The sequence below is a fragment of the Drosophila sulfurigaster genome, chromosome 2L (genome assembly GCF_023558435.1).
Source record: "Drosophila sulfurigaster albostrigata strain 15112-1811.04 chromosome 2L, ASM2355843v2, whole genome shotgun sequence".
Taxonomy (NCBI): Eukaryota; Metazoa; Arthropoda; class Insecta; order Diptera; family Drosophilidae; genus Drosophila; species Drosophila sulfurigaster.
In genome coordinates this window covers 26,906,448-26,930,058 of record NC_084881.1, presented here as the reverse complement: position 1 = coordinate 26,930,058, position 23,611 = coordinate 26,906,448, and the positions used below count along the sequence as shown (strand labels likewise).

At 37.4% G+C, this 23,611-nt stretch overlaps 1 protein-coding gene across 1 annotated transcript in view; it reads left to right on the top strand.

Annotated features, from left to right (window-relative positions):
- The first annotated feature begins 1,832 nt into the window (after positions 1-1,832).
- LOC133850452 (semaphorin-1A) overlaps positions 1,833-23,611 on the top strand; it is a 178,049-nt gene continuing 156,270 nt past the window's right edge. The window contains 1 exon segment of the mRNA XM_062286557.1: positions 1,833-2,344. Within this exon segment, the coding sequence (XP_062142541.1) occupies positions 2,092-2,344 (253 nt within the window). The 5' untranslated portion in view covers positions 1,833-2,091.

Below are 23,611 nucleotides of genomic sequence, written 5' to 3'. Positions count from 1 at the left end.
TTTTTCCACCATAATTTATAATAAATATTAGGTTGTTTGGTAATGACATACCGGTTTTTACATTCAAATTTCGCGCTTCTCTTGTGAAGTCAAATATAATCGTATTTGGCAATGCTATATACCGTTTGAAAGGTATTGGCATCACCTTTAAAATGACATATAATTTGTTTACATGAGCTTCCACGTTAAAAAATTACAATCGATTGAAATGGAGTTCCCAAACGCAGAAACTCGGGCAATTTTGAAATTTTATTTCGCACAGGGAAAAACTGCTGCGGAATCTCGCAGACAGATTATTGCTGTCTTAGGAGATAACAAACTTTCGATTCAAATCGCCGAACAGTGGTTTAGGCGATTCCGAAGTGGCAATTTTGATACCGAAACACCCACGCCTTCCAGACGACCAGTGACCGTTGATACGGATAAAATCATGGAAATAGTGGATCGAGATCGTCATGTGACTATTAGAACCATCGCAGAGGAGCTGCAACTAAGCACGGAAACCGTCCATAGGCATTTAAAGTCGAAAAATGTAACAAAAAAGCTCGGCTGGGTGCCTCATGAGTTATCCAAAAAAAAACTTTTCGACCGTGTATCAATCTGCGAATCTTTGTTGCACCGTAATAAACTCGACTCATTTCTGGATCGGTTAGTCACTGGTGATGAAAAATGGATCACATTTGACAAAATAAAGCGTAAAAGATCCTGGTCGAAGCACGGTGAGTCGTCTCAAACGTTGGCAAAGCCAGAAACAGGTGTTGCTGAGTGTATGGTGGGATATCAGAGGAATTATCCATTATGAAGTGTTGCCCTATGGCCAAACCATCAATTCTGACCTCTATTGTGAACAACTGGAGCGATTGAAGATTGCACTTGAACAGAAGCGGCCAGCCATGGTGAATCGTAAGGGCGTTGTGTTCCATCATGACAACGCCAGGCCCCATACATCTTTGGTGACGCATCACAAGCTACGGGAGCTTGGTTGGGAAGTGTTAATGCATCCACCTTATAGACCGGACATTGCCCCAAGCGATTACCATCTGTTTTTGGCCATGTAAAATTTTTTCGATGGACAAAAATTGAGTTCAAGGGAGGATTGTGAAAATCGAATCGCCGAGTTTTTTGCCAGTAGGGACAAGGACTTCTTTAGGAGAGGCATATACAAGTTACCATCAAAATGACAGAAAATCATCGAAGAGAACGGTACATAAAACACTTAAATCGGACAATGCTAAGTATTTTAAAATTGTCGTCAAAAATCAATAAAAAACCGGTATGTCATTACCAAACAACCTAATATTTTAGAGGGTTTATAAAAAAATTAAACTATTTGTAAATTATAGAAAGTATTTTATGATTTTACATTTATGAAATATGGTTCGAGTTGAATTTAATTTAATTTAATTCACATTGAAGACCTAACAAAACTACAATCGAGTATGCTCGACTTCGCTCTTAAAAAATATACTAAATTAATATACTGAAAAAACACTAAATTGTACCAAAAGCAATAATTGGGTAGCGGGTATAAAAATACTACTCTTAAATACTTCTTAAACACATCTTATTTTTAGGATATCCGCTTATTTTTCTATAAATATTTAGTATAAAAAGAATTTGTTCTTGATCATAATGTATTTAATAATCATAAAAATATATAACTAATTTCCTCTTCTTTCTTTCTCTCTTTTCAGTAACGACTTAAAACTCCCGCAGTCAGTTGTTTAAAAGTTATACACAATAATTCAAAAAAGTAAAGTAAACAAAAAACAAAAATACAAATACAAAAAAAAGGCGCTCAGTTTTTATCAACTTTGTTAAAAGGATATAAATTGTTAAATAAGAAACGGATAACAAAATAATAATAATACAAAAAAGAAAAAAGCAAAAAATTAAAATTAATACTTAATTATATTTGACACAAATGAATAGCATTTAAATAGTAAGTAAATAAGAGGCAGTAAATAAATTAAATATAATCCCTACGTTACACAAACACACAAGCGAACAAACAGAAGCAAACAAAACAAAACCGCAACAACAAAATATTTATAGCAAGGAAATTAAGTAAAAATTTATGCAAAAATAGAAATGTTTCATTTCCACAACTCGGTAAATAAAAGCAAGCAAAATAACAACAGTAACCACAACAACAACAACAAAAATAATAATAATTATAATAACAACAACAAATATATAAGCCACAAAATGCATCTGCAAAGTGCAAAAACACTGAGCCAAAGTTTCGGATGGATGCAAGTCTTCCTACTACTGACACTCTTCGTGATTGGTAATCAAAGTGCCTGGCAGGAGAATATACGACCAAAACTCTATGTGGAATTAGGTAAGTTACTTCAAAATTATGATAGTATGCAGTAATAAATTCCAAGCTCGACTAATGGAAATGCCAATCTAAATTATGACTAATCAAGCAGAGCCAACAAAAAAAAAACAAGAAAAATAGCGAAATCAACTGCCAAAAACTTTAATAGTTTGCTGCAGAATGTAATTTGGCTGGGAGTGAATGAAAGCGCAAGGATACGCAAGGATACATAGATGACTAACCTTGCTCTATGTATAAATAGATAGATAGATAGTTGCCAAAGTCAGAACGGAGGCGAAGGTGAAGAACTTGCTGAATAAATGAAGCAATAACTTGTAAAGAAGATACACACACACAAACACACACGCTCACACACATATGACACTACTACTAATGCACACTTTCTCAGATATCAGGCATCCACACGTTTGGTATCTTAACTATAAATAGCAAAAATTCCTGGAAGACATTATTTGCATAAAAGTGGCGAAGCTTTTTTATATACACTAAGGTTGACGGCGAAAGGGATCGAGGGGAGCGGGGAGGGGGGACAGTTGAGAACTGGCTGGCAGCTATTTCTAGTGCCATCCACTCGGTAATTCCTGCTGCTTCAGGCTACGTCATCATCGTCGACGTCGACGTCGTCAGTTGCATATGCAAATTTGGCTAAAAAAGTTGTGCGACATCCTCACGTCGAAGTGCTGCGACTGCGACACACACACACACACACACATAAATAAGTCTATATATGTATATATATGACTTTGTTTGCAGTTTGGGTTGCAAGATGAAGCAGAAAAGTTGCCGGTAGAAGAAGAAGAAGACGAAGAAGAAAAGAACTAAATTCTAAAAATATCTTTTGCACGCTTCAGAAATTACGTTATTAAATGTGCATTTGGCACACACTAAAAATGTGCACAACATCCACCCACTCCCAAGCCACGCCTACTTTCTGGCAGGCGCTGCATTCTCTTGCAGCTCTCAGCCTGAGCCTTATTTTCTTTCTTTTTTTTTTTTGGTTTGAGACAAGTCACATCAGGCGCACATGTGCTGCTTATAAATGAGCCAACGAAATGGAGTCAAGCGTCTTTTCCTTCGTTTTTTTGTTGGGTGGTCCCACTCATTGCCCGGGCAGGAAGTAATTCAAATGAATGTGTCACTGCTAAAGAAATGCATAAAGAAAATGCAAGAGATACCAATGAATGCATAACAAGATACTCACATACATTCACCAAGACAACAAACTGCATACTGCAAATGTCTTCGTGCTGGTCTTTCAGGCTCTGACACAATTGCTAATGTGGGCCAGTCAGTTTTTGGCAACAATAGATAAGCCGAAGCAGAAGAAAACGTGCGCCAAAGTAAGGAAACACTTAGGATATGGCCAAAGCGGAGAAAGCTTTTATGGTGAAAGCAATCGCAGCACATTCAAATGATGGCCTCTCAAATATGCCGCACTCAACCGAGAAAACTAGGCTGTTCATAATGTTAGTCAAGAAATACAAGTATTCTATTATTGTAGAAATAATGACAGCGTTAAAATAGTTGAAAAGAAAAGGTTTGCTAACTACTTGGATAATAATGATGAAATAATGATGAAATATTTTCTGATATTTTGTTTGTGAGAAGTGGTTCATTAGGTGTTCCGAGAGAGGAAATTTTGTAGACTTTTATTAGGCTGCAAAAGCATATTATTTTCGGATCTTTAATGCCCAAATTTAACAGTTAAAATATGATTATATTGTATTTTTGGAATTTTATGTCCCATTCTTAAAGCATAAAATGTGGAAGTTATAACAAAAGATTTATTCATTTTATTACAATTTAGGCATTATGAGTTTGAACTGTGATACTTGAATTCCTATTTATAGATCTTTTCAAAAAATCTTTCATATCCAATTTGATTATGTTCTTATATTCTTTTCCGATTGTGATATTTCTACAAATCGAAGCTCTTTATTACCCCTTATAAATTCTTTTGAGAATGTAAAAAAGGGAAATGTACCAAATTTGACTTTTGGAATACTTTAGTATTTTTACCGTATCTTTCTTACTTGCTTTTGATTATGTTCTATTTCGATATTTTTTAATATAGACTGTAATATTGAAATATAAGATGTTTGATTATGTTCCGTGTAATATTTTTCTAGATAAACTCAAATCTTCGAGGAGAAGCTCATCAAATTTGTCACGTTTATACTTACTTATTTGTTAAGCAATATCTTTCTATATAAACTGCAATATTTAAAGAGAAATTGCAATCATTTTGTATAATGATATTTAATACGTTTCTTTGCTATTTCTCTTTATAAACTTTATTCACTTTCTTCTATATTATGTTAGTCTTCTACTCTAAAGTTAGCCATAAACGGTGCACTCCCTAAATCTCTAAATAACTAGAGTTTAGTACTCATTCAGTATTTCATTTGGACGCGCTTCTAAGTAGGGAAAATACGCTTGTTGATTAGTTGCATTTGGTTGAGTGAAGGTTTCCTTGAGCTGCTTTATCAGAGCCAACTCAAGGTAATCTGTGAGTATGTGTGTATATGTGTGTGTGTGTGGACTGCCCCCTGAAAAACCAATTACTTAGCCAACGCCCATTTTGTTGAAAAAATAAAGAAGAATGTGGAGGGAGGGAGAGGAAGAGGAAGTAGGGCGAGGACTTGAGCGCGTGGCATGTGTTAAAGTTCATTTAAAATCCATCAGAGGCGAGTCGTAAAAACCTTCGGGCTTGGTGACAATTTTTTCGCACTCATGCATAACAGGAAAATAAGGTTAATGTGCAAATTATGAATGCGCCGAGTGGCAACAGCAGCAGCAGGACGAGAATAACAGCGAACAACAGAAATGCTGCCAAATGAGCAGAAGAAGAAGAAGAAGGAAAGAAGAAGCCAGGGCAACAATACGCTGCTGCTGTTGCAACTGTGAAGACGACGACAAGGACATTTGTGACCAAGTAAAATGAAAGTGCAGCAAGGAGAGAAGAGTGTGGGAGGGAGGAGGGAATGTGTGTGTCCTGGTAATGCATTCATATGCCATTGTTGGCGGCCAGCGCGCAAAAACAAAAACAAAAGCAAGAGCAAAAAGGCTGCCACAGTTGCGACGTTGCTTGGCACTTTAAACCGCACACGCATAAAATATTACAACGCTGCGTGGCACGCCCCAGAGTTGCATTTGACAGCCGCAAGTGGTTGTCATTAGGCGAAGCAACAAAACGACCATTTAAATGCACAGCACTTGGCCAAAACAGTCAAGAGGAGCCAAGCAGGGGAGACAGAGAAAGAGAGAGGGAAGAGACAGAAATACTCTTCCACATCTAGACTCCGAAATTACTTCTATCAAGTGGGCGGTTGAGCGTTGATCGTTTTGTGGCACTTTGGCGCTGCAATTTTGCCACCCAGCCACATCCACATCCACACACAAACTTGTTTGGGGGCTACTTCATTTTGGAGACATTGCGCTGCTTATGCTGATTTTCTCCTTTCGCTACGTGCGGAAAATTCAGACAGTTTCGATTAGGGTAATGCCAAGTTTTCTTAGCGACGAAAACTTCGCTGTGCATTAGAGTGCTTGATTGAGTTAACGATGCGACATGCTTCGCAAAAATATTGCTGGCCAAGAAAATTACTCGAATTTTGGCATAATATACTGCCAACTTAATGCAGCTGTAGAAGAAAAGGAGTTCCAATTGAATAAGAAATTTGAGGATGTATAAAAGATAGATTTATGAATTTTGGAGCATTATTTCTAGACTATAGTTGTATTAATTTTTTTTAAGACTAATGTTGGAAAAGACATCAGTTATTAAAGGTAAAAGAATGAGGAGTCTTGTTAAATTTCTTAAGCCCAATACCAAAAAAGATCTTTCAGCTTAAATATATTATTGCTTTTTCAAGTCTAATGCTGAACAAGATTTATCAGTTCTTATAGCTAAAATGAAGAAAAGGAATAGTTCTATTATTTGAACAGAATTGTTAAACTTTTGAGAGCGTTCTAAAAGTTTTTATATATCAAATTCAGAAACAAATTCGTACTCCTATTCGAAACCAAATACTGAACCAGATCTGTTAGTTTTCATATTTAAAATTAATAAATTTCTAAGCTCTATTACTAGAATTAACTTCTATTGCATTCTTAAACATAAACCTAAACAAGATCTGTCAATTTTGAGTAGCTGATGTTGAAATTTACTTTGTAGATTTCTTGCAACTTAAATTGCTTTTTATATTCGACAAGCAAAAGCGACTTACAAAATGTCATCACTATATATACATTAATATATCAAGTACACGTTGATATAGCACTATAGTTGAGTGTGCGGCACACACTCGAGTTGTATTTTCATAAGTCCAACGAAATTCCGCTGCCGCCAAAGGAATTATGAATTCACAATTTTCTCAAGATGCCATTCCATAACGGTCTCAACTGTGCCTACTTAATATAATTTGAATAAAAGTAATATGCAAATGGGCAGAGCAAAAGAAAGAGAAGGGGAGAGTAGAGGGTGGAGAAGAGGAAACAACAGAGCCAAGAAATCCAATGTCAGACGTAATATTTTTAGTTGTCGCATTTCCGTCGACTACCAAAAATGCATATGCAAATTCACGGAAGGAAGAAGGCATGATATACTATATGTAGAAAGAGAGGGAGAGAATGAGGGAAGGAAGCTACATATAAGTACAAGTATCTGAAACTGTGTGCCACACATTCATATACGAAGAAGAAGACGCATGTGAAGGGAAATTATGTGAGGCGCGTGTCAAGTGCCGTCGACAACGACAACGACGTCGACGACGACGACAAAAGTTCCACAATCTTCAGTTCAGAGCTTCGGCAAACGCGCACAACTGCAATTACATTGTGAATTAAATTGTAATGAGGCGCATGCGGCGAAATATGAAAATGAGTAGCAGCAACACACACACACACACACACACACACACGTAGCGGAGGAAAATGGGAACTTGGAATAGCTCCACAGAAAATGGCAATTAACAGTTATGTTTGCTGTTCCGACACGTTGCAGACAGTTTTAATGATGGCGTCGCCGCGTCGCAAAACTATTTTTAGACAACTCTTCGATGGAAACGCAAAAAAATAATAAGTAAAGAACATTCAGCAGAAACAGCTTCAGAATCATTGGAACTATATTCTCTCTGTGGCCATGGCCAACTTAACTGGCAGGCAGACAGGCAGGAAGCGATTGTCGCAATGAACTCGGGCTGTCCAAAGTCAAAGTACAGTGTGGCCTCCCTTTGGGGGTCTGACCAACGTTTTGCTCGCTTAATTGGCTGCAACGGAAGTTCACGTAATTTCAAGTCGCCCTCTTCTCCCTCGCCTCCACCACCTTGCTCAATTTCAAGTTAAATTGCGCGGAAGATCATCGATACAGTTAGCTTCTCCTATTACCACCGCCACCTCCATCGTCACCGCCAACAAGAGTCGCCCACTGCTTTGCGGCGCTTTGAAGTCGTCTACGTGTCGCGACGTGGCTAAAATGCACGCACACTGCCCATATTATATAGTCTAGTCAGTGTCATTGCCTGTTGAATTATGCGTGATAGTTTTTTTTTACTCTTTAGATATACTTAGATTAGAGAGAGGCAGGTGGGAGAAGGTGGAAGAAGTACTGAGGTGGAAAAGACAGCTGAACTGGTAGAAAAAAGAACTTCAAGTGTTCACTAGAGATGCGGAAGCACTGATAAATAGTTGAGTTAGTTGCTGTTTTATTAAAAGTAAAAGAAATAAAACAAGTAAAAACGCTAGAGTCGAGTATGCTAGCTATCCATTTTCAAAAACAAGCGAAATAAAGCGGTAATGTTTTTAAATTATTCTAAATTAATATACTGAAATATGTCAAAGTGTATAATTGGTATATTGATATACTATTACATTTTAAATATACCATATAGTACAGAATATATCGCTACCCATTTTCAAAAACTAGCAAAACAGTGCGATATTGTTTTTATATACCAAAGTATATATTTGATACATCAATATACAACTACATTTCAAATATACTGAAAACTATATTTGGTATATCCATATAATACCATATTTCAGATATACCGAAGACTATATTTGGTATATCGATATATTATTTCATATCAAATATACCAAAGTGTATATATGGTATATCGGTATACTATTACATTTCAAATATACCAAAGTCTATATTTGGTATAATGATTGGTATATTGATATACTATAACACTTCAAATATACCATAAAGCATAGAATATACCACATTGTCAACCAAAATGATTATTATTCAAGAGAATAACTTCCACTAGTTTCATCTGTGTGCAAGCAAAATTTTCATAAAGCATGTAGTTATTATGTTTGTACACTTTCAATACCCTTTCCCACAAATAACATGCAGTTAAATAGCGTTAAAGCTCTCATAAATTCGCACTCACTTTGAAAGCACTTTTTCGTAGAGTATTTTGTGTTTAAAATACTTGTAGAATTTGAAGCATTTGGCATGTAATTTGAGCTGGGAATTCCAAATCGCTGCAATGTGCTTTAAATAAATCCAAAGGCGCACCCTATCAATTACCAGACACAGCAATTTTACAGACCAGTCGTCGTCGTCGTTGTCGTAGTTGTCGTTGGGCACAGCAGGGAAGGACATCAGAGTAAGGGAAAAGGATAAGGGAAAGGGAAAGGGAAGAGTATACTTGGCTTGCTTGGGATTTCGCACTCGTGGTGCAATTGGAGCATTTCATGGATTAAACGGCTTTCTTAATTGAGTGCTCATTTTCCGGTTAGGAAGTTTTTATGCCGAGAAAATAAATTACACACATGAGTGCAATTTGGTAGACTCCCTCGCACTCGTCCTCGAGCAAAAGGACATTCCATGCAGCAGGCGGCGGCATGATGTGTGTGTGTGTGTAAGTGAGGGAGAGAAAGGAGCAGCAGGCGCTGGAGCATTAACCTGGGTCAACTGAACAATCAGCTCATAATAGCGTTAATCAAAAAGTTGCAACTGCAATGTTGCTGATGCAGCAGCAACATCGGTTGCAACAGCAGCAGCATCCTGGCAACCTGCCGCATTGCCTGCTAGATTGAACGTTTAACGATGACGCCAAAAGATGCACACTGACGTCGAGTTCAATGGCTCTGCCAGCAGTCAAGCAACGAGGCAACGAGGCAACGGGCAACGGCTCGTGCCCCATGGTCACCAGGGAAATTAGTAATACGACAAGTGCAGCAGAGTTTCAACTTCCTCTCCTGCTCTTGCTCTTGCTCTGGACCCTTTTCGACAAATGAGTTGCATGTCGCCATCGTCCACACTCACACACACACACACACACTCTGCGCACATTTTACTTATTCTCTTTGTTCTGATTCGACGACGACGTCTCCAGCTTTTTGTCTCTATAAATTTTGCCACTGATCGTCCTGGCTTGGCGCCTGGCCAGTAATTGAAATGGCGTAACGACAAAAATTGAAGCGAATTTCCTTCCATTTTTACACTTTTCTCTCTCTCTCTCTTCACGTCTCTGCTTTGCTCTAATGAAAAAGTTAAAGACCTTCATAGAACAAAAAAAATACGTTGTGTGCGCTGTGGCAAAGTTTTTGCGCTCACAAGTAAAAAGTTAATATTGATAAATTGATTAAAAGTTTAATAATTGTACATTTTGTTTTTGGCCTTTCACGTGCGCGCCTCAGCACTCTGTTGCTGATTAGTTTCCCTCCAAAGTAAGAGGAGTCTATCATCAAAACTTATTGTCTCGCCACGCAAAAGTTTGTTTTAGCTCGCCAAATTAAAAATTAATTGCCAGTGTGCAACTCATGCCTGGTGTTCCAATTTTTTCCTTACTTCCCTCTACATTACGTTTTGACTTTGTAATTGTTGCTATGGATCGATTGACAATATGTGCAGCTGGTTAGCAGCGTTATCGATGACTGCAATTAAACAAAGTTATTTGCATTTTAGTGTGGTCTAAACGAGGTTGACAAGTCGGTATTTAAGTTGAACCGATGGGGAGCATTAAATATGCTATTGTTTGTAAAATATAATACGTATTCAAAGATTGAAGAGTCTTCAATTACAGTTTTTATGAATTTAAAAGTCTTTCTAACGAAACTACATTTTCCTATTAGATCTATCTATATTTATAACTACACTCATCTACATTTACTTAGCACCATTTATTCACAATTTGTATTCTCTTCAACTATTTCATAATGTATTCAGCACTTTCATTCATTGCTTCATAAATAACTTGCATTTGCATTTATTGTAGTCTCTTCACAACTTTTCAATTTAATATCAATTTGCAAATTTATTGAATATGTACATTCTATTCAATTTTGTTTTCTTTCAATCATTTGTTTGCTTCTTGAATCGTTGTTTTTTTACTTTGGCATTTACTTAAATATTTTCTCTCATATATTTTAAAGCAATATTATACTCTTTAGAATTGGTTGCCAATTTATTCCACAAAATAAACTTTAAAGTGCTTAAAGTGATATTTAATTTCATTTTTCAATCGTTTACTTATTCCAATTAATAATAATTTGAATTAATTAATCTTTTTTTGGAAGTCTTTTTTTGGCCTTTGAGGGATTGAAGTTTGTTTGTCTTCGATATTACTTCCACATTTCTTTAATATATAGTAAAAATCTATAAATTTGTTCATACTTTCTGTTATAAAACAATTACTTCTATCCACAATCGCATTATTTATTAATTTGCTTAGTTGTTGCTTAGTTACTTGCATTGACAGTTCATTTCTTTTATTCCCATCGAAGTGATTGCGAAATTGTTTGAGGAATATTTAATCGATTGCTTTTTAATATCATTTAAGAGTGTGTGTGCGATTGAAATGCCTTTTGAATTGTAAACAGACTAGAGAGACAATTTTGAAGTGTTAAAGTGACTGTTGTTGCGATGTTTTTGTTTGAGGAAGATGCGCTTGAGTGCCATTAAGCATTGAAATGTAATTATGCATGTCATTCGTACATCAACTTCGACATTCCTTGGCTTCCACTCTCTGGGCACTCTTTTTATTACTTACACTTGCGCCTGGCATTGCTCATTAAAAATGAAGTCACGCCGAAGGAATATTTACTTGAGATGTGCCATGTGAAGACGACGACGACTCTGCGAACAACTCGCATACAAATCACAATAGTGAAGAACTTTTGGCTCAAACTTTGCAAAACAAAAGTGCAAAAAAAAAAGAGAGCGCGATGTGTTGGCAAATAGTTTTCGAGAGGGCAAAATCAGCATGACAATTATAATGATAATGAGGAGTGGTAAAGGAATGTTTTCGGGTGGCAATTTCTTCTTCTTCTCTTCTTCTTGTGTGAAGTTGATGAAAATGTCATTAAATGACAGCAAGGAATTCAACGCAAGACCTACAACACAATCCGCAGTTGTCCTTAGCCTCAACTTTGGCAATGTCATCATCTGTTGGGCTTCGCTTTTCCTTCACTCTCTCGCTCAAAGTTCCACTATTCATTCAGCGTTGGCAGCTACATTGAATGCAATTAAAAAAGTTTAACTCGACGCTGCTTTTCGGAGAGGTTGCAACTCCCTTTAGTAGTGGGTTAAGTGGTTACTTGCAACGTGGCATGTTTGCTCTCTTTTTTTCAAAATATATTTATATAAAGGTTGGGGCAAATGTTCTAATTAAATTAATTAACAGGAAAATGAGTTGCTTAACAGTTGTTGCTGTTGTCGCTATCAATGCTGGTTTGATGCTGCTGCAGGTGAAAGATTTGCATGTGTCTGTTGCACACACAAACTGCATGCAACAAGCTCGTACTGCCAACAGGCAAATCCTGCTTCCATTATGCTAGCTCTTGCTTGCTCTAGCTGTTGCATCTCTGTCTCTTTTGATGTTGTCTATAAGGATGAGTGTATGCACAATTAATTGACAGAGTTGCAGTCTTATTATCATGCAATTAGCTATAAGCCATGTACAATCCGATTAAAGTATATCATAGCAGACGCTTTTAATAACAGATTTACTAAAAAGGTTTGCTAATATTTTCGAAGACTAATTGATTGATTGTCTTAGTAAAGTATTAAGAAAATAGCTCTTACAATAAATAAGTATTAAGGTTAGCTTTTCTATTGATTGATAATCTTTATTGTGAAATCTACATTTCTAGATAAATTATCTTAAACAATATAAGAAGTTTGTATTTAAATTTATAATTTTTTTTATATTCCTAATTTATTATTTCAAGTATAAAACAGTATACTTGTGTAACTATTAATTCTACTCTTTCGAAAAGTCTAAAACGTTAATTTATAATGAATTTCTCCAAATTAATTTAATTTGCTTTTGATATTTTAATTCAATTAATGGTTTATAGTATACATTTTTCTTATAAATTTCAATGCCAGCTTTTCTACTGCATTCTAATTCGTAAAAATCAAAGTTTTTTCTATTAGAGAACACATAAAACAATTTGGGGGATAAGATTGGAAGCTATATGTGGTATATGTTTCATGTGTAGCAAACTAGACTGCTGCATTTTGGTGTCGTAAATTTTGTGGTATCGACATTGTGGCATCTGATACCGAGCTGAAATAGCAACGATGCCTTCGTCATTTGTAATGCGCCCTAACAAATTGAGCGATATAAATTCCATGAAGTAAAACAGAACAACAACAGCAACAACGAAGAGGAACAGCATTATACACACATTTGGTCATCTATTTTATTGGTTGCTCAATTGAGCCCATTAATATGTCTGTATATGTGTGTGAGTGTGTGTGTATGTGTTTGTGTTGTGGTCAGCTTAAACTAAAGTTAATAACAGGCAACGCTTTCAATTGCCCTGAACTGAGGCCCACGCTTGCTGCTGCTTTTTATTGCTTTGCCGCGTATCGTTGACACCGACTCTTCTCACTTTTGCCCCAGAGTTGGCCCAGTTAACAGTGACGCACAGTGAGGCAAAGTTCTTAGCGGAGTGAAGTAGAAGAAACTTTTTTTATACTCACTATTCATAGGGTAAACGAGTATTATTTTCAATGAAGTACTGTATAAATATACCAAAAATAAAATTTGTAGTATTTTTTTGGTATATTAATTTAGTATAGCTCAAAATAATACTCGAATGTAGCTTTCTTGTTTGAACGTACTACTATATAAATATACCAAATATATAATTTGGCATATTTTTAGTATTTCTGCGGTATATCAATTCTGTACATTTTACAATTAATACCACAATGTTTTACTTTTATTCGCAATGGGTAGCGGGTATCTCACAGTCGAGATTGGGACAGCTAGTTGTAGTTGCTTCTCTCTGCTGCCACTTCACTCCTGCCACTCTCACCTCTTCGCCCACACAGTGACACATTAAAATAATAAACACTTGGCGACAGCAATAACATTTTTAATGTTGACTGACCATAAAACATAAATCAAGCTTTGTCTTAGTCTCTGTTTTGGTTACATTGCCTCCAGGCGCTGCTGTTGGGTTTGTGCCACACGCTGTTGTGGCAGCCACGCTAATGATCTGCACCATTGGCGCCCACGTCACACCAAGCCAAAGACATCGTCATCCACTTCCTTCACTGACTCTGACTCTGACTCTCTACCTCTCTCTCTGACTCAGTCGCTGCGCCTCCTTGTGGCATCAATTGTTGTCGATGCCTTTTCAACGTTGGCTTAATCCAATGCTATTGTGTTGCCACTCTCTATGATTGTTGAGCTTCGGTTTATTGCCAGCATACCAATGATGGACATTAGGCGATACTTTTTTGTTGCTGCGGTTGTTGTTTTTGTTGTTGATGATCTGCAGCTCGTTTGCGATTCGCATTTTCAATTGTAGCGAACCAAGTGCAGATTGCAAACGGGGTGTGACTGAGAAATTGTTTAGTTTATATAATTTGGTGGTTATCTGTGAAGTAACTTTTTGCTAATATAGATAATAGTCACAAAACAATATTGGGTGACGTTACACTAAGGAAAATTACAGTTTTTTTTAAGGTATTTTAAAAGGCTGGCTTAACAATTGATTAATTTCGTGGTTTCATAAGCAAGATATTGATAATAATGCTAAGAAGTATCTTAAATTTTTACAAATCAACATAGAGGGTTATTCTTTGGAAGATAGTTCGATTGTTTTAAGTGTCTCAGTAATTTATTCAATCGTATTATCAGATTACTATTCAATTTTAGAAAGATATGGACAAGAATGTCATAGATAGAATGAAATGTAAAAAGAGTCTTGCAACCAAATTTAAACACATATAAACATAACATAATCATAACGAATTAAGTCTTAATATTTGTATGTTTCTCTTAAGAAATATCAAATGAATGAATTCAGAAATTTACCTTTTATCCTAGCTATCTTTATAGATTGAAATTTACTTGATTGACTTATCAGTTTGTTGTTTTGAGAAGAATTTTAATGTTTTCAATTTTGTTTATTATCCAGAAATTCTCCTGCCTATCCTAAAATCTAAGAAGTCGCAGCTATTAAGTAGTTGCCTATCTTTAAAGCCTTTTATAGCAAATAACATCATTAGTGGGTCGCTTTGTATGAAGACATGTGCGTAATTGAAATGTCTTTTGGGGTCGCGATTCATTCATCATTGTTGTAACAGAAGCCACGACAAAGGAATTGTTGAGCCAACCCTCGCTGTCAAAGTCGTCATTGCTGTCATCAGCAACAGCAACAGCAGCAGCAGGCAGGAAAAGCAGCAGCAGCAGCAGCAGCAGCAGTGGCAGTGGCAACAACCCATGCATGCCGCGTTCACTTTGTACAAATCAGCGCACGTCATCAGGCGGCTCCCCATTTCCCCTTTCTCCGCTTTTCGCTTGCCCCCTCATGTGGCATGTGGCCCAAAAACAAACACAGCTCATCGCATCGCATCTCGAAGCGAAGCGAAGTGAAGCCTAGTCTAGCGCGGCTTGAAACAAATGTCTTCCGTCTTGCCAACTTCCGTCGTGCAACGAACAGTGGCACGTTTCCTTTCCCCTCTGCCCCTGCTCCTTCCCCTTTTCCTTCATATCTTTCTTTCCGTTCCCGTTTTCGTACCTTCTGTTTTGGCTTGGCTCAAATCCGTCGCGCAGTTTCTTCTTCTAGTCAGCTGTTATTGTTGTTGCTGGTTTATTTTTCTTGCTATTGCTGCTGCTGTTGTTGTTGGTGTTCTTCTGGGCCAGATTTATCGCCTTTTATTCATCATTGTCAGTCAGGCGTTGTTTTTGCGGCGACGACGTGAAACCGCGCGTCGAACGAAGGGCGGCAACAAGAACGTTTCGCAACGCAATTTGCCGCCACGTCGAAGGCCTTCAAAAAAATATGCTTGAAAGCTAACGCGTCTCGAAATCTTGGGGAAGAAGTCTTACTCTCTCTCCCAACTGAAGCATTGATGTCCTCATGTCTGGGAGGCGCCTTCTGTTTTGATGAATTATTGGTACGCATGTCGCACTGACAATCGGCAAATCAGCAAAAGCTTTTCAATATGGCTGCCCTTCGAGTGAGTGTGTGTGTGCGTGTGTGTGTGACTGATGATTCCTGAAAGGACATCAAACTGAAGGGATATGGCATGAGGAACTACCTTACCTAAAAGGAAGGAAGGAAGGAGCATCTCAGCCTTCGTTTTAAAGTAGATTAGATTTGAAAGTCATTTACGAGTTTTGACCTAAGCCGCTTAGAATGTCCACAGTCACATTCAAGTATTTGTCCATGTGTGTGAGTGTGAGTATGTGTGTGTGTGGGTGGCTTGTGTCATTACATTAATTTGCGGGCTTATGTCCTGCTCCGCTGTTAATGAAAAGCTCTTAGCTCGTCCTCATCCTCATCCTTCGCCTTCGCCTTTCACCCAAAGCACTTCATGAAAACGTTTTACAATTTGCTGTGTTCGTTGGGGAAATGAGAGGATGCCATTTGCACTGCTTAAAGCGCAAAAGCTTTTGTGGGTGGCATTATAAAAAGAATAGTTGTTCCAGTAATTGAGTTTGTTTGTTTGTGGCTACGAACTGGGTCGACAGAAGCAGCAGCAACAGCATCAGCAACAGCATCAGCATCAGCAACAGCAACAGCAAAACAACACCACATAAACTCCACACAACACAACAGCCATTGAAACTGCGAAACATGGCTAATTCATTTGGCGTATTGCAATTTCATTTCATTTCAATTTACTTGAAAAACACGTTTCACGCAACGCGTGCTAAACTAAACTGCGTTTGGGCTCTATAAGAAAGCCCAACTTAATTCAATTCCATTTAAGCTTTAATCGTTTCTTGTAATGTAAATTAAATGTGGTGTCTTTGGCTTTTCCTTGTCTCAAGCATTGAAATTTGTGAGACAGGAAAATGAGTTTCATAATTTAGCAATTGTGAAGTTTAGGAAATCATTTTTGTAGTTGAAATCCATGAAATAATTACAAGTTGAAATCAAAGAGCTTAACCTATTTTCTAGGATATTTCAACCATTCAAATATTTTCATAAATTTTTTTAATTCAAAACTTTATGAATTTAACATTAGGGTTCCATTCATAAATGTCTAACTTCCATTCCTATAATTCTTAAGTAAAAATATCTGCAATAATACTTAAAAATTACACCACATTTTTCTCTCACAAATTGCAGCTTTTGTTTCCAACTTTTTGTCTTTCAGCTCTTTCAATTACTTCTTTGCCCATGACATTTTGCAGTGCATTAAGAGCAGCTCTTTTTTTCGCCCCAAACTATTTCATATTTATAGCAACCGCTAAAATCGAGAAATCACCTCGTTAGTTCACTTATATTCTTATGCGTTAACAGAACTTAAAAAAAAAGAGCTCAGAAATTGCTTAATTTCAACGGCCAAAGCAGAACTCGAAGAGTTTTCATAATTTACAGCTCGTTAGCTTTTATGGATGAATGCTTATAGAAATATATATATATATATTTGACAGCGAGTCAGTTTTTTCTTGCAGCGATGCTGACAGCTTTTCACTTTTCACCTCGGTCAAGGATGCGTCGTTTATTTCCTTTTTTGTGTTGTTGTTGCTGTTGTGGTTGCGGTGCATCAAATGCTGCTGATATTTTCACGACAGCCTCGAAAGACATTATCGTTGGAGAGCATCGTCGTTATGGTCTTTTGCTTTGATGTCAAGTTTCAATGGGTCTTCCCAAAAAGAAAAGAAGGGAATATAAAAAGCGCTGACATTTCTGTCTGTGGTTCGGTGTTCTGGCCATGATTCGACTGGCAGTGACCCGACCCGTTTATGGTGCGCTGCCTCAACCTCAGCCTCAGCTTTAGCCCCAAACTCAGTCTCCTCCATTCGGTAGGCAGGCAAAAACATTTTAGAATTTTAATGTGCCGCCTTCTGCCTTTTATGGCCAGCACAATTGACAACAACAGCAGCAGCGGCCGAGCAGAGGCAGCTGCCAACTGTCCATGGACATTTTCAGAGTTGAGAACATTGCGAACCGCAACGTTCCGTATCCGAAAGATACTTTGCTGTGGCTATGGACCGTCCAAGCGCTACTGTTAACATGCACATGACGTTTGTCTTTGGACGTTAATCTCATTAAATAAGCAATGTGGTGCACAACGAGGCGCCTTTTCCCTCCGTGTCTCTGTATGTATATGTGTGTGTGTGTCTCTCTCTCTGTATGTGTGTGTGTGTCTGTGCTAAATTGTCAGATTCTTTGAATTACAGTGGGCATAAGCTGGAAATTATGTCTTATTTTGATACAAAACAGCTGCTTTAGTTTTTGGGTAGTTAAATGAGTCACATATTTTATAGGCTTCATAATTAATGCTGTAAAATAAACTTCAATTCTTTACTTAACACTTTTTATGATAATTAATGCAAATGTTTTAAAAGAAAAAGCAGTCATAACACATCTATAATATGCTTTTATTTAGTAAACATCATTCAGTACAATTTCTAAGATATTTTTATAGTTTTTTTCATCACATCACATATCAAATTATTTTTCATTTGTGACTAAATTTTGGTTGACATCATTTAATCGCTTAGTCTAATTTCTCTAATATTTTTATTTAGTCTATTTCTTATACTTCGTCATTACATAATCCCACAAATGTGTCCAAACTTTTCTTTATTAAATATTTTATCATTTCTCTTCGACTTTAAATGTACTAAAATTAATATACCAAAAATTCAACAATGTACTAAAACCAAGAAAAAATTCATTTAAATTAGGAATTTCTCATTCTCTTAAAACATCAACTCAAATCAAATCAACTTTAATAATCTGATATTCTGCAGATTTTGACTGCACTTAGTGTAGCTTTCTTAGACTGTCCACTTTTCGATGACACCTTTCCCACTGTACATCATTTTAGGCCTGGTCCCGGCTTGTGGCTCTGCTTTTAATGCAAATGCAAATGCAAAAGCGCATTAAGAGCAGCACAAACGAACACCGGCCGCAAAGTAAGCCGTTTGGCCATGTGCAATAGTTGGACATGGTGCAGCAGCAGTCGAAGCAGCCAGTAGCAAGTGGAAGTGGCAAAGGGGCAGTTGCAGTGGTCGAAGTCTATGAGAGAGAGAGAGAGTAGAGAATGCTGGAGAAATGCATACTCTCAGATACAATGTGCATCATTTATGACATGCGTGCAGGTTTCTATGTATGTTGGATGTTCGATGGAGATGCAGTTTGTTCGCTTTGTGTCTGGTCAAATGTTGAGCCATCGATTAGTTTGTGCTGCCAAATTGCCAAAGCCGCACATTTGGCAGCAGTTACAGTTCATCGATGAGATGAGACCAGAGAAGGCAGCAGCAACAACAGCCGCAACATCAGCAACAGCTAAAAGCCTTACCTGACCTCGAAAACGTGGCAACATTTGCATATTTTGTGTACTCCTGTGTGTCTGTGTGTGTGTGCAATATCGGTAATTTTATAAGGGCAGAGTTTAATTGATGAATTACTGTTGCATTTGCTTGCCACTCCAATATATAGAGTGTATAGAGTGTAGACTGTGTATCTGCAAGATACTTCCATCTGTATCTACTGCCGACGTGCCAGCGAGCGAGTTTTGCGGTCTTGCTACAAAACCAAACCAAACACACACTCAACAGACGCTCCTCTCCTTCTCTCGACATAATCCCACTCTCTCTCTCTCGTCTTTAGCTATATTCAATCTAAGGTAGATGCAGCTGACGACGCACTCAATCGTGTGCACCTGAATCATCACATTTCAATTATACAACATAAGCTGTCAAATTGTTGCAAATAATTGTAGCTACATTCTGCATCCATATCCTGGCTGCGTCTGTCTGTCTGTCTGTCTATCCGTATCTCTATCTTCTCCTCCTACTTCTTACTTGTTGTGTGTGCTGCACAGACGTCTGTCGATTGATGTTTAAGCTGCTGGTTTCTCCCTCATTTCACTTGTCGCCTCATTTTACACAGCCTTTGCAAAACGCAAATATCGGTTAAGCCCAAATGCAAAATTTCGGTAATTTGTATATTGAAATAACATTATGCACTTGCATTACTGATTGCATGCACTTGGCAGCTCTAAACGCACAACGAAGCTTTGTGAGATGAAGATTTTGTAAGACATTATAGAAGAACGAAAAATATATATATATATATTTATATTAAATTAAATGAAAAAAAATCTTTATTTCATTATCAAAAATCCGATAAATAGAAAAGAAATACTAAATAAAAATACCAATAATACTAAAATATACCTAATGTTATATTTGGTATATCGCTACATTATTCTACGCTTTTCTATTTTTTTTTATAAAAAACAGATTTAAAACAATTTTATAAATTGGAAAATAATGTCATAAATATACCATATTATTATACGAAAATACTAAAAAATACCAAGTGTTATATTTGGTATATCGACATACTATTCTGTTTTTTTTCTACAAATGTTTATTCTATTCTAACAATATACCTGCGTAATATACCAAAAATACTAAAATATACCAAAGGTTATATTCGTTATACTTTATACAACTGATTCAAAAAATTTTTATAAATTAATGCCATCACTTTGACCACAATTTGCTACAATTTAACAGATGTCTTAAGCTCTGCAACTTGTCAGCTGAACATGAACATGTAAATTTTTCACACACTTTTTCTTAGCAATGTTAAATGTAATTTGGCAGCTCCACAATGTTTTTGTGTTTGTCGCAGCAGCAGACCGTAACACGCTCATTTGCATTGTTTGCTTAACTTGGGCAACGTCTGAAAAATTAATTCACTCACTGTATTCTTGCTTTTTGTTTGTTGGTTTGTTCGTCGAGTAACATGTGTATGGAATTAGTCATTGTTAGCCATTTCGGCTCCAGTCTGTCTGCAATGCAATCAGACATTGAAAGCGAGCTGTGAAAGTGGGAGTTGAAGTTGGCTGGCGAGCGTAGCTAAATCGCACATGTCAGCGCCAAAAGCGGACAACATTTTAGCCCAGTCCAGTCAGAGTTCAGTCGAGTCGAGTCGAGTCTCGAGTTAAGTTGAGTTGAGTTTGTGGCAAGATGCCGCACATTCGGAATGATGACGATATTCACATGGCGTTGCATTCGCTATCCGTCTTCACTGTTGACTTATTTGCTTTGAGATAAACGCCAAGTTGATTTATACAACCCACCGACAATTCATTCAGCCATTTGCACCACCAAGCAGTCATTCACTCACTCGCTCACTCACTCGCTCACTCACTCGCCCAACCATTCATTCATTCATTCATGCAAACATGCAGTCAAGCGTACAAAATTCTTGTTTGTTTGTTTCTTTATTCATTGAATGAGGAAGCACAGCCGGATTGTGGATGCCATTGCGCGATGCCCAATGCCCAAGGTCCAGACCTTCTCCTCCTTCTGCTTCTCCCTTTGCCAGAGCCAGATACTTATCGTTCAGCCAACTAACAAACTAGCAAACAATTGAAGCCAAACCGGGCGAGAAACTGTCCGTCTGTCCGTCCGTCTGTCTGTCTGACTACTGTCTTGGCTGCCGTCTGTTCTGCTACGTCGTCACTCGACAATCAATTCGCATCGAGTGAGAGGCGGAAATTATTCAGGCGTTGCCTTGCCTCCAACTTGCATTTGAATGTTGCCGTTTTTTCTTCTTTGAGTTGCAGTTCAAAGCCAAAACAGCGAAAATGGCGCCGCCAGACAACTTGTCGACGTTTGCTGATGAGAGGTAGTCGTGTTTGTCAGACTTTGGTGCGTGCCACACACACTTGCAACACATTGTTACCAAATAATAATAGCTGCCACTTGGGCATTCAATTAAAGCCAAACTATTTAATTTACTTCTTGATTAAATCAAGCAATGAGTTACGTTCGGGAAATTGATTTGTCCATTTGACATTTCTTTTTTTTGTACCCATCTCCAATAAACTAGATTTCTAGTTGCAGCTGTTTGATTTGGTTTGATATTCTCATTTGTTATGTTTGTGTTAAGAGTTCAATGGTTCATTTGTGTAACCTTTTTGGATCGATTGATGATTGATCGAATTTGATTTGCACTCACGGCCAATCCATTACAGTCAACATTCATGTGTCAACATGATTCATGCACCGAAAAAAGCAAAAGTTGTTTGCTTATAATATTGGTTGCTTTTCCTAATTTATTTTGCTCAGTTTTTTAGTTGGTTTTTCTTGACCACGTGTTTAACAAGTGTCTTTAATTATGGTTTCATTAGTTCTATTTTTAGTTCTATAATTTACTAATTAGTTACCACCAAACAACAACTGGGGAATACAATTAGTCCCTAGACGCAAATTAATTGGCAAATTACTGACGCAGACGCCATGGGAAATCGACTATGCGAGGGAATTAGAGCAGAAGAGAATATGATAATAAGAGTCTTCGCAATTGCTGAAACTATGACTGGAAAATTCAGAACTTTGCAGACTACAAATTTGAAGAATATGAAATTAAGAAGTGAATTAAATTGGTAGATTATGACTACAAATTTGAGAAGTTTGCAAACTAGGGAAGATTATACATTTTTAGTTTAGAATTTGGAGAACTAAAATATTAGCAAACTGTGCCTATAAATTTAAGGATCTTGACAGTTAGAGAGGAGTAAACTGTGACTACAAATTTCTGAAGGACTATAATTTTTATATATATAGGATTTGAGAATTAGATAGTGCTAGAATTTGTTTCAATACAAGAAATTTGAATAGAATATGCACTAAGAATGAATCTTTGAATTTGATAAACTAATTGTTTAACATAAGTTCAGACAAAACAATCAGAAGACTACAAAAGTTGCAATATAATGAGATTTGGAAAGAAAGAAAGATAAGAGAGGAATTCTAGTAGCAAGATCTCTTTCAAATCCAATGAAAATGACAACAAGAATATGCAAATTTCATATCGACACTTAAGATCTTCTTACATCACATAACTTGTTGCCTACGGGGTCCTTAGCTGTCGAGTTGACTCGCACTTGTTTATGCATTGCGGACGGTGTCTGAGCAGCACTTTGTGTGTGTTTAGCAGCAATTAATCAGCGGAACTGTCCGCGCCCGAACATGCGTAAACACCAACACACACATGCACGCATATATCAACCGATATATACACCCTTAAAGTACATACATATGTATGTATATGTATACACACATGCGTAAAGTGGTAGCTAGTGGACCCTTAAACAAGGCTGTTATTCAGCCTGCACACAGCAGCTGCACACGGAGTGAGGAAAAGGGGAGGACAAAGAGAGGGCGACGGCGACGCGACGATCCTAAAAATGTTTTGCTGTAATTAACTTAGATAAACACGAAGCAGCCGACGACAGAGCAACCGACCAAGGGACATTAGCCTTTTGTCGTGCCAAGCCCACTTGCTGTTGGCCCAAAAAGACATTCGAGTGTGTGTGTGTGTGAAGTGTGTGTGCTTGCCACATGCGTTTGTTTACTACTACGACTACTGCGTAAGAAAGCCGCTTCATTAACCACACCCACACTCTCAATGAACGAATGAATGAATGAGAGTGCAGAAAGCGAAGCGAAGCGGGATGCTGCTGACGGCTTTTGAAAGAAATGTTTTTCCGAATAAATCATAATTACCCAAGTAAACATTTGACTTACACACAACAAGCGCACACACACACATCCATACATACAAATTAAACAAGTACAAGCCGAAGGGATGGGGAAGGGGGCCAGAGTGTGAGTGGATGAATAATTGTGGCATGTGTGAGACAAGACGATAACATTAATCGTCCATTGAGCTGCCTCTAGTTACACTACCAGCAACTCGCTTCTTGATGAGTCAGCTGAAAAAGTCACTGTGGAGTAGACTAGATTGTGCAAGTAGATAACTTATCGATAGTAAAAGGAAAGACAAAAAAAACAAAAGCTA